The sequence below is a fragment of the Sphaeroforma arctica genome, assembly GCF_001186125.1.
Source record: "Sphaeroforma arctica JP610 unplaced genomic scaffold supercont1.497, whole genome shotgun sequence".
Classification (NCBI taxonomy): Eukaryota; class Ichthyosporea; order Ichthyophonida; genus Sphaeroforma; species Sphaeroforma arctica.
In genome coordinates, this window is record NW_014040061.1 from 46,736 (window position 1) to 59,576 (window position 12,841).

General features: G+C 49.6%; 1 protein-coding gene across 2 annotated transcripts in view; it reads right to left on the reverse strand.

Moving 5' to 3' along the window:
• Window positions 1-4,290: 4,290 nt before the first annotated feature.
• The window catches only part of SARC_06765, a gene marked incomplete at its 5' end in the record, with an annotated part of 16,087 nt that continues 7,536 nt past the window's right edge, over window positions 4,291-12,841 (reverse strand). For both annotated transcript variants that reach the window (XM_014299324.1, XM_014299323.1), the window contains 4 exons: window positions 4,291-4,517; window positions 4,734-9,205; window positions 11,171-11,416; window positions 12,161-12,238. In XM_014299324.1, the coding sequence (XP_014154799.1) occupies window positions 4,330-4,517; window positions 4,734-9,205; window positions 11,171-11,416; window positions 12,161-12,238 (4,984 nt within the window). In that variant the 3' untranslated portion in view covers window positions 4,291-4,329. The remainder of the gene's footprint in view (window positions 4,518-4,733; window positions 9,206-11,170; window positions 11,417-12,160; window positions 12,239-12,841) is intronic.

Consider the following 12,841-nt stretch of genomic DNA (forward strand, 5'->3'; position numbering starts at 1 on the left):
TTAAATTAAATTCTATTAAAGAAGCATGTCTCAAAAAAATCGAGAAACACCCGACACTGACACTGACACTGACACTGACACTGACACTAACAGCCGACATCCCGATAGGCACAGCCTACTACGGCACTACGCCCTACGCCCTACTACGTACCAGAGGCGACAAATCAACAGCCCCTACTCCCCACTCCCCACTCCCCACTCCCCAGGCCCAGGGCCCAGGGCCCAGGGCCCAGGGCCCCAGTATCCAGTCCCTACTTATACTCTGCAGTATATACATATTTATGTATAATAATAAAAGTTGCATAAAAAAAAATAGAAGGCTGAACGATTACGGATTTAAGAACCACTGAGGGCGGGAAGCCGGAAGGCCCCCCCTGATCGTGTCTCCGAATATTTATCACGACTTCAAAAGTTTTCTGAGAAAGCTCAAACAGCTCTCGCTTGTGAGTCTTGTCACTTCTTGTGAGTGACTTCAAAGTTGAGACTAGTGAGAGTTGAGAGCAGGTAGAGACTAGTGTATAGTATGTATCAGAATTCAGATATGAGAGTCTTGAGACTGCTTCAACTCTCTTTGAGTTCAGACTTCAGAGACTTATTATTGTCTTGAGACTTTGAGTGTTGAATTTTATAGGAGGCTATGTATTTAATATGTATGGTTTGATTTTTTAAAAATACGTGTATATATGCAATAAATACATCCTCTCTCTTGTGAAGTTGTGTCAGTGTTTAGTGTGTACACATTCGACTATTAATTGTCGACAGACTGTGTGCCTGTGTGGAGATTGTTGGATTGGAGAACTGGTTAAATATGTATTTACTGGTGGAGTGACAGAGATTTGTGGTCTCTCTTTGATTTATATTCAAAATTTGAACTGGGGCACTGGCCACTGGGCTACTGGACCCTGGGGGCCTGGTCACCTGGAGTTTGAGACTTGAGAGCCTGGGGCGCTACCGCGCTGGAGTAGCCAGCACAGCTGTTCTTCTGTAGCCTGTGGGACCGTAGGGCTGTAGCCTGTAGGAGTGACTGTGTAGGACTGCCGGATTATAGGGCAACGCAATATCCAATATTTTTCCACCTGTAAGTGCTATTTATTCAAAGCTCATCTTAACTGTGCTATCTAGTATGTTTGTTTGTTTTTCCACCGGCCCACGGACTTGACAACAACTTGCTGACGAATGGCCAGCTACGATAATCGTCTTTGTAAACTTGAATTGTGGAGGTATCTCTGTATCAAAGATACCAGGTCTGACAGTTCCTGTGTCGAGAGCATTCTCTCGAGCATATAATATAGTGTTTAGAATTAGAATCATACAGTCTAGCTAAGCTAGCATACCACAATCAGAACAATGCTCACATTTCCGGTGGGATACAATCGTGGGATGCAATTTCAATTCATTCTGACTTCTCCATCTTTCTGCACAAGGCAGCGTTTGACATGTTTATAATTAGATTGATATCTATTCAGGTACACTTCGCTTAGCTCCCGTCATATGACAAAGAACGAGAACAAATTCTTTCAATAAACGGAAATGGATACTTCACATCGCCAACTCGTTGTAAATCTTGCACATGAAACTTAATTTTGGCTAACACGAACACGAACATCACCCAACATAACGCGTCGCAGGCCCTGACACGGAATAACTAATAATCTTACGCAAACGTATCCTTCTCGCTTGGGAACCGCGAACCACGATGTACATTAGGGTGCTTTCCAATTCATTCAGTCACTGTTTGTCAGAAGCGAACGACACAACATGAAATTCAAAAACACGAAGCGACGATTGAACAAACTCTGTACAAATTTTGACATTTCGTCTACAAACACAAGCTTGGAGGGCTAGCGCAGAATCTTGCGTGGGTGTAGGCACGTGATTTCCTATAATTGTGCAACATTGTCACGCACATCACTTGCAGGACACTTGAAAGATTGGAGTACTCGCACAAGGGCACATTGCGCATAGTATGGAGACTTTGGATCCGAACCAGGTTCAAACCGCACTTGGAATTGGCCTAAAGTTTATAGGGAACGAGAATTGCAACGTCATCCAACTTGGAAGGAAGCCGGATGACACGCTGTATATTGTGCGGACTATGGCGATTCCCCACAATTGAAGTCCGGTCTCATTCAAGACATTCGAGACTATTTAAGAACAGAACTATCGATTCCTTCCAACCAGGGATTTATTTGACTTGTGCCGGTCAGGCACTGCCTCTTGAGGGAGATGTCGAAAGATACACACTGCTGGTCATGCCATTAATCCTAACCGTACGCACAGCCGGTAACGAGTCTGTGTGGTGTGATCTTTTCGTTAAACATCCGACTGGAAACCCATTTTTAATCGGATTCCAACGAACCTATACACTATATAGTTTGGGAGGTGAAGGAGAAGTTGGCATCCTTTTACAGTGTGCCTGCTTCTCAACTGGGATTGATTTATCGTGGTAAGTAAATGAGGGACGATGATGCGCTCGGTGACTATGATGTGCGAAATGGTGACACACTACACATCGTTTTGAAAGTTCGTGGCGGGAGTTGTTTTCAACAGTTCTCGGTCGTAGACCTGGAGCAAGGAGGAGCCGTGACATGACCATTCTCGAAGGCGGCACCTGAGTGGCGAGTAGCCGGCCCTGGTCTGTGCTTGGAGGGGGAGTGTACGAGTCGAGAATGCGATACCAAGTAATGGTTAACATGGGTTTCGCTTATTTCAATTTCGTATGGGATGCCCACAAATCTTGTTGCCCTTTGTGTGACAAACATGTGGTGCCTGCTACGTGCAGATTTAATAACTGCCGCTACTTCTGGTTTGGACTCAAGCCTGGTAAAACCCCCAAGGGAGCACCACGCAAAATCACCGCACGCTCCATCGAAATGTGTGGCGACGCGTACACTCACTTCCGCGGTGATGTCTCAGGTGTAGTGGAATTAATAAATCTCGTGATCGTGTGCAGACCCAGCGGCTGCACTGAGATGAGGTACCTCCATATCGAATGAGAGTACATACATCGTTGCCTGTTTGCACAACGGCCTTCAACGTATACGGAAGGAGCGCTAATACGGAGTGTATCTCACGTCTCGAAACTATTTATTTAAGATTAGAATACACAAGTTGCAGTCTCGGCATTGCGACCCTTAGCGAGCTCTATTTATTACCATATCAAATAATCAAAGCATGGTATAAAGGGTGGAAAGAAAAACTTCACCTGCATACTAAAATATTACTTCCTGTATGTTATAAAAGTCAGTTTCTACAATATATATCATAAACAATACGATTGAAGGCATAAATATTTCCACTAGAACGTAGCTTTCAATCGCTTTTATATCACATCGTGTTGACAATCTTAGAACGGCATATGACTGGTGCCCTTTGCTTCGCCGATCACAATCAGATCATGTTAAGTGCAATATCCGCTGTGCAAATAGCTGTAACACAAACACACTCATACGGTCGTGTCATTCGATCACGGAGACTTTTCAGTGTTAAAACTCGTGCACTCCGGCTTGTTCAATGACAGTCTACAGCTACTAGCATAGCTGGTTGTCAGTGCTTCTATACATTGACGAATACGCTAAAAATGCGAGACTCCGGGATTTGAGCATAGATTCATGATATTTTAACTACAAAATCTGTTGTCGATGAACGGATATGTACTTCGGGAACTCTCAGTATACACTCAACGTCGATGTTTTGTATGATATACATATTCCTCAATCTCCAGCGCGTTTCACAAATAACTTCAGATATCGTTAATCTTTGGTTAAAGAGTCTCACTGTTTATGGGCTTAAGTTCGGTAGTACAACACCATATAGTCTACTGTGTGTGTCTTTAAACTGATAGGGACTTTTGGACGTGCTATCGTCATGCATTTGCGCCATAGATCGAGCGCGTCGCATGTACCCTAGCCAGTGACCTGACTCACCCCAACACAATGCTATACCCCAAGCAACAAGCATTCACAGCGTCCACCTGAGACCAGACCAGTTTTAGTGAATGTCGTAAACCTCGGTAGCCCCGCACCCACTCAGACACAGTAGCATCCAGGATTGGATTCGATTATTGAAGAAACAAGTTTCGACCCTGGGAGGTGAGTGCTGTTTCGTATAGGTCACTGATAGGTTGTGAGTGCCAACATCGTTGACTGGTAAGTGTCGAAGAAGGTTCCAGAACAACAGTAAGAGCCTACAATAGCACAAGAGCTGCTACAGAATCCTCCTGTAAACGATATGAATCTACTCGTTGACGTTGAACACGACCGCGAATGGGTTCGTTTCCCGCCTTGGTGTGCTAAATCCGTATTTGTTTATTTCTACTCAATTTAAACTTTAAGTACTGGAATTGGCGTCAGGGCCGGCTTTCACATTGGTATCTGATTGAGACGAAGGTGTTGTGGGAGCTTCTGCGGTGCTAGTAGTTTCACTAGTTTCATTTGCCGGTGTAGTCCCGTTGCGTCCAGCAATTGAGGCTCTTTCAAGGTTCTGCAGCCTGATGCGCAAGGCTTGCGTTCTTGCTTCTGTACGAGGACGTGGAAACCCGAGTTTAAAATTATGGCTCAAAACACGGATGAAATAGCACCAATCATCTACATATATGACGCAATCACATTTATAGACCATAATCTGCATTTATGTGGCAAAACTAACTTGCATCACGAACACAGCACGATGGTGAATCAACACATCTGACACACTCAGGCATCTAACAACACACTTGACACAGTGAGACGTACCTAACTCAGCTGTGGTCGGCAGATGTCCCCCCGGATTGGCGGCGGCCGTAAGCACACGCGCTTGAGCCGCCCCCGTTTGCACACCTAGGGCCTGTGGATTTATAGTCATGATCCCGTTGGCATCTCTAGAAGAAGGGATACGTAACAGGGTTCCGTTGGGCATCCTACGATACGCCACCCCATTCCGGATCACCAGGCTCATCTGCACCCGGCCTGCAGGAACAGGACCCGTTGATGGTACAGACACCCTCATAGTACGTCTCTCTGCAGTCGGTACGCTTGCCTGCACAACAGACACGGGTCGCACATCCGACACGGCGATAGAGTATGTACCATCCGTCCCGGTCCTTGAAATGGTTGGAACTGCGCCCAGTGAAGCTGCTGTGGTTTGTTCTGGCAAGCCATCGGTGTGTGGTGGAGAACTGATTGTTGATCCCGTTGGGGTGGTCATCGCGTCTGAGACTACTGATGCGGAAGCAGCAGTCGATGTGCTGTCCGGGGCGCCCTGTAGCGTATTGGGATCAGCAGCACTAGCCATCGTTGCCGATAACATGTCCTCGACGTCTCTTAATAGAGATATGAGTAGATTTCCTGTTGTAGGAGCTGGCTGCGGGGTTTCGTCAGGCAAATTTGCGCGCGTGTATATGATATCCTCGCGCATCATAACCCAGATACGCCGCTCTTCTTCAGTTATGTGCGTAGTAGCTACATCAGTGTGCTGTTTTATCATCCTCATCAGACGCAAAAGCAACAGAGTCACATGGTCGCATCGCTCGGCATGGTCTACCTGCCCTATCCGCTGCATGCGGAGGGCCGACAGTACGGTTTGCAGGGATACACTGTCGGCTGCAGGTAACCTGTGCTCCACCAAATGGAACAGCCGCTGGAGTACTGATAAGCGGTTCCCTATATACCGCAAATCCCTACTTGGGGCTGGCGCTGCAGTTGACGATGCGGTGCTGGATAACGCCGGTACAGCTGGTACCACTACTGTCCTTGGCGTAGCTGATGAGACCGTCCCCCTCGTTTCTGTCAGGGTTACAGGTGCCGGATGAGCTACATGCGTGGTAGTGGGCTCTGTGACCGCTGATGTGGATCCATCCGTCCCCACAGCCACTTCAGTACTACTAGTGCGCGCACTTGTCGCATGTTGCTCGCTCGCGCTATCCGTGGTAGACGCAGTACTACTAGTGCGCGCACTTGTCGTAGGTTGCTCGCTCGCACTATCCGTGGCAGACGCAGTACTACTAGTGCGCGCACTTATCGCAGGTTGCTCGCTCGCGCTATCCGTGGTAGACGCAGTACTACTAGTGCGCGCACTTGTCGCAGGTTGCTCGCTCGCGCTATCCGTGGCAGACGCAGTACTACTAGTGCGCGTACTTATCGCAGGTTGCTCGCTCGCGCTATCCGTGGTAGACGCAGTACTACTAGTGCGTGCACTTGTCGCAGGTTGCTCGCTCGCGCTCTCCGTGGCAGACGCAGTACTACTAGTGCGCGCACTTGTCGCAGGTTGCTCGCTCGCGCTATCCGTGGTAGACGCCCCTTCTGCAATCCTTGCCTGCTGCACCTGGGAGCTTGTACTTGCTTCGGATTTCTTCAGAATGCCCTGCAACCTACGCTTCTCCGCCGCCATCCGAGCGTTCAACTCCAACAGCCTGTCCAGAACATTATCCTTACCACCGGACGTATCAGCGTCAGTGGCGGTTGGCGCATTGTCCTGGGCTGTACCTCTGGCATGGTCTTCCACCGCAGGGGCAGCTGCACTGTCCAAGGAAGTATCGGCAGATCCTACCCCGTTCGCGCTTTCATCGAGGGGTGTGTCTGATGAGTTCGTTGCTATGTCAGACGTGTTTATCCTCGGTACCTCAGTGCTCGTCTGCGTCGGATTCTGTACAGTCGGTGTCGGATTTTGAGCCGCCGACGTCAGATTTTGCGCAGCCGGTGTAGGATTCTGAGTCCCTCTGGCAGAATCGGGTCGGATGGTCGCGCGGCTCGGAGCCTGAGATACTATCCTAATCGTACGCGTGGTCGCCGGCTGTGTCTCTGGGGGCGTGTGCGCGTGCGCATGTGCGTGTGCGTGTGCGTGTGCGTGTGCGTGTGCGTGTGCTGACTGGGCCTGAGCCCGCGCACACTCTGGTCCGTGGACGTGGGCGTGGCCCCCTGCCGGCGGCTGAGTAGGCGCAGTCCCACCTGTCGCCGTAGTTGAACTTGTCGCGGCGCGCCTGTTCAAAGTCCATACACGCCTTGTATGCCCAGTATCCCCACCCCCAGCATCCCCACCACCGCCCGTACCTCTCGCCCGCGAGTCCATGAACGGCACAGGCAGTCGGATGCCGTCCGAGGTCAACCACGCCTTGCCCGCCACATAGGGATCGTCTGCTAAGCTGAAGAATGACGCCACTTCTGCGCTCTCCTCCGCGGGGCTGCGCGTAAACGGCAGGATGTTCCGCGACATCGCCGCCCAATCGCTCTGCGCTTGGACGACCGTATCGGACAGTGCCGGTGCCTGCGCTGGTTGTGTCTGAGTCTGCGGTGGCGTTGGTGTCTGTGGTTGTGTTTGGGGTTCCGATGCATTGGAAGTGACTGCTGCCCCCTCCGGATTATCCGCCAGCTTGTAGTACACACCATTCTGACACGAAAGCGCCAGCACCACACCCGCCCTCTGAAGGTTCATGAGCTGCTCATCCTGGGCCTCGTACGTGGCCATGTTTGCTGCGTGCAGGCTCTCAGCCTCCCACGTGTACGAGAAAGGCGGGCCAGGCAAGCTAAACTCTTCGTACGGTACGCACTCACGCTCTAACACGTCCAGCGTCGCCTGCAACACGCTCGCCAGGTTACTCTTCCACGACAGGTACCCCATCGACCACTTGACCAGCGCGTCAGTCCCGTCACTTGCGCGCCCGCGCGCGGCACAGCGCCGCACGTAATCTCTGGCGTCCGAGGCTAAGGCTATTGACCGCGCGTTGCTCACGTCCACGCCGTGGTGCGTGTTGTTTGCATCGTGGACGGGCGCGTGTAAATGTGTGTGGCCAGTTTCACGGCCTTGGGCGCTGGCATAGTTACGCCCAAACACCTCGGTGTTCAGTTCGGTGCCCTGGGTGAGCAGGTGCACCGTCTGTACGTCCACCACTGTGTCCGGGGGTGTGTTGTCGGGCCCCGATGGTGCGTGCTGGTGCCTGCCCTGCGACTGCCGCTTGAGGGCCGAAAACAACAGCAGGTCTCGGTGTATCTTGTGGATGCAGTTGACCAGCAGCGCGACCTTCCGACAGGTATTGGGCGATTCATTGAGTATATAAGACACCACGGACACCAACAGCCGTCCCGAGGGCAGCTCGGCATCGCGCACCCGCGCAGCATAGTCCGTGTTCTCATTGTCATAGGTCCCATAGAAGTCACACAGCGTGGTGAACTTCAGCTGCACGTGCCGGATCTTCGCTCTGTACTGACTCATCAGCTGGCGACAGCTCTCAAAGGCCTTTGCCCGCATGAGCAGTATGCTGGTCAAGTTCGGGTACCCCACTGCCACCTCTCGCAACATGTCCCATATATCAGCCGACCAACGGAACTCATCCTCGGCGAACACCGGCCAGTAAGTGCGCAGGATGTCGAGCTTCAGCATCTCGTGCTCCACCGTCACCTCCGCCAGCTTCTGGTACGTCTGCATCAGCGACAGCAGCACCGCCACGCGCTCCTTGTTCAGGTCCTTCGGGTCCTGGGTGCGCCGCGCACGCTCCAACCGCTGCAAGCGCAAGCGCAGCCAAGCGTCGTCGATCTCCTTCTGCGCTTCTTCAGAACGCCTACCCTGTAGAATCGTCTGCAGCAAGTCGTCGCCCCAGGCCTCGGTGCGCGTCGCGCCTGCGCGGCTATTCGCATCGATGGTGTTCAGATGCTCTCCTCGAAACATGTGCTCGAGGATTGCATCCATCTGTGTGATGCAGTGATCCTGGGGCGCTTGCGGGCTGTCTGTCTGCGGTCCAGCGTTGGCGTGGTTGAGTGCTGGTGCCTGGTCTGTGTCTGCTGCGCTGCTGGGTGCGGCTGGCGTAGGGCCGGGTGTCTCGGGCGGAGTGTTGTGAGTCACTGGTGTGGTGTGGTCTGTCTCTGTGGTAGGGCTGTGTGTCTCACCTGTCTGATTGTCTGTGTGTGTTGGGGTGCTATCGGTTAAAGCAGCAGAGCTGTTTGTGTCTACTGTTTGGCCTACTACGGGTGGTGTAAGGCTCTCGGACTCCACAGCAGGACTAGTTGCCTGTCCCGATTGGCTTTCGGTCGGGGGCGTTGTGTGCCCTGTCCCCGGTATTGAAGGACTGGACTGGGTGGTAGTGCGGTCTGTATCTCCTGTGGGTCCCCTGGAGTCTGTGGGGGTGCTGACTATCTGTGGTGTACGACTGCTAGACGTGTCCGATGTCTGCGCATCGGTGGCTGGGCCTTGTGCCTGTCCGTCCAATTGTGCGTCCATTGATAGGCCGCGCTTTTCCCTATACAAGATGGAGGATGCATGGTTAGGCTGTGGTTGACTTGGCTGAAGGTGTGAATACAGTCGTAGTGTGCGACTATAGCCAGTATGTTGTTTGGTTGCATTGTGTGATGCTAAGGCGCTGTTCGCATTTTATGCATCCTTTGTATGCTGATGAGACAACAACTATCCTATCACAGCCTTAAAAGTTATAGGGTATCATTGAAATTGCCTGACTGTATGATATAAGTGCGTGTGCCGAACTTGCACAGACTTGAGCGAAATGGGGTATAGACACAGTAGTTATTTGTGCGCTCACTACATAATGGGCAGACAGTGTGAGTATCTTGGCATCCTATCATTCATTTGCAAAGTTTATGGAATCATCAATAGTACTGGTTGGCTTTTGTTATCATTAGCATCCGAACTTTGCAACTGTAATGGTTGTTCTGGGCAACGTTCAACTGCGACAGCCGCGAAGACGCCCTACAATATGCGGTGTTGTGTGCAACAAAAGCACTCAGAGTCATTCGGAAGTAGAGAGTGCAGATATGATATACATAAGACGATAACAGCAGTAGTATTCAACATACAAACAGCAGAGTATTTATGTGTCAGTAGTCACGTACCTACTGCTAATAGAGAGCACGATGCAGCAGAGTCTGCTATACTAGACGCCTAGTTAAGGAACAGCCAAATGTCATTTGAGGGTCGCTCAGCACGCGATTTGATAGACTACATACCACAGACTCAATTCCAAACTCACTGTCAACACTAATATACACTTAATTAGAAACACTCTGGTAACACCCACATACACTCCGATAGAAACATTCTAACACCCACATACACTCCGATAGAAACACTCTAACACCCACATACACTCAATTAGAAACGCTTTGGTAACATCCACATACACTCAATTAGTACACTCAATTAGAAACACTCTGGTAACACTCACATACACTCAATTTGAAACACTCTGGTAACAACCACATACACGCAAATAGAAAAACTCTGGTAACACCCACATACACTCAATTAGAAACACTCTGGTAACACCCACATGCACTATTAGAAACACTCCGTCACTCACATACACGCAATTAGAAACACTCTGGTAACACCCGCATACATTGTATTAGAAACACTCTAACACCCAGATACACGCAATTGGAAACATTCTGGTAACACCCACACACACTCAACTAGAAACACTCTGGTAACACCTACATACACTCAACTAGAAACACTCTGGTAACACCCACATACACGCAATTAGAAACACTCGGCAACACCTACATGCACACAATTAGAAACACTATTAACATTTACATACACGCAATTAGAAACACTCTGGTAACACCCACATACACTCAACTAGAAACACTGGTAACACCCACATACACGCAATTAGAAACACTCCGTCACTCACATACACACAATTAGAAACACTCTGGTAACACCTATATACACTCAACTAGAAACACTCTGGTAACACGTACAAAACACTCCATTAGAAACAATCTAACACACACATACACTCAATTAGAAACACTCTGGTAACACGTACATACACTCAACTAGAAACACTCTGGTAACACGTACAAAACACTCCATTAGAAACACTCTAACACCCACGTACACTCAATTAGAAACACTCTGGTAACCCCTACATACACTCAACTAGAAACACTCTGGTAACCCCTACATACACTCCATTAGAAACACTCTAACACTCACATACACGCAATTAGAAACACTCTGGTAACACCTACATACACTCAACTAGAAACACTCTGGTAACACGTACAAAACACTCCATTAGAAACACTCTAACACCCACGTACACTCAACTAGAAACACTCTGGTAACCCCTACATACACTCAACTAGAAACACTCTGCTAACACCTACATACACTCCATTAGAAACACTCTAACACCCACATACACTCAATTAGAAACACTCTGGTAACACCCACATACAGGTCCATAGCAATCCGCTCCTTCCGTATACGCCCACAGTTACGCATCCATAATATCTTCAGCTGGTGGTTCAGGCGGAGGTACTCCATCTTTGTGCGCAGTCTGACCTCGCAAGCGTGCAAGTTGACACGTGTGTGGTGCTCTGCGATCACACACCACTCCAGGCGACTGGCTATAGAGGTCTGTCTCAGCGGGCGCAGGGAATAGAAGCCTAGTATCCATTCGTGACGGCGTTGTGTGGCGTCTCTGTGGGGTCAAAAGAGTGTGCGGTGAGAAGCCTGGAGTGTTCGCAGTCACAGCTACAACCTTCTGCGTGCAAGTGCGAGGCGTGGCGGGTGCAAGGATTGCACGGAGAACGATACACGAGTGGTACTTGCGGACAGGCGATGAAGGGCTGGGTCTAGGGTTGCAGCGCACCCGTTCCACTACTGAATACATATACTGGAACAATCACGGTAATCACTGAGGGCACCAATGAAGCGTAGAAGCCTACTATCCATTCGAGATATTCACGCCTTAGCCACCACCGCTAAGTTCAGACTCGCTGCATGGTGGATGCGGTAACTGCACGGATAACAGTATACGGGTGATATCTGCAGACAGGTGATGCAGGGTGTGACTAAACGGCTGTACTGTGTAGAAGCCTGGTTTCCCCACGTGAGGGAGTAGCGGGAGTCTCTTTTAGGCTGGGGTGTGTGGGTGTGGGTGGGTGGGTAGCTGTGTGTGGGTGGGTGGCTATGTGTGGGTGGGTGGCTGTGTGTGTGTGTGTGTGTGTGTGTGTGTATGTCGAGGGCCCTGGCGGATGCGTAACATAGCGCCGTTTGAATTTGAGTTTTGAGTTCGAGCCCTGACGAAGCGATACATGTACTCCAATACAGCATGCGAGAATATAAGCACAAGGGCTATGAATTCGGACGGCTCTCCTCGCATGCGTCTGTCATGATAGTCCAGCTGCAGATAATATGCAGCGCCCAAATCATACGGCCATACCTTAATAGAAGCGTGATTTCATGCAGGTTGGAAACTGACACAGCCAATGCTTGGTTCTCATCCATTTCCACCTCAAGCCTGAAAAAGCGAAGCAGAATGAGTATAGGCACCAACTACTGCTTATCTTTCCACACAATTGCAGCGTTGATATGTAGCCCGTGACAAGCACAGATAAGTACACTTGGTTGTCATAGTGAACCGATAGAATGACCCCACTAGTTTTTTTTTGACTTGATAAAGAGAACAATACTAAAGTGATAGGTCAACAAGCAGACCCGTAGGGCACCTCGCAATAGTAAATGCGTACACATGTATTTTGTTTGTACATCCGTAAAGCGAATGTGTGAGCGCACCCCTACCATTTCACAACTAGCACGCGGATGAGAAGGTAAAAAATACATACCTACTTGAAGCACAGGTACACCCTTGAATGTGTAATCGCACACAGACTTCAATGGGCTACATGTCCAAGGCAACCGGTTCCTCTAGTGATATGGGATACCTCCGTAATGCAAACACATGTGCAGCATATATATATATATATATATATGTGTGTGTGTGTGTGTGTGTGTGTGTGTGTGTGTGTGTGTGTGTGTGTGTGTGTGTGTGTGTGTGTGTGTTGTGTATATATATATTATATNTTATTTATATTATTATTATTAGTTAATTATATATATATAT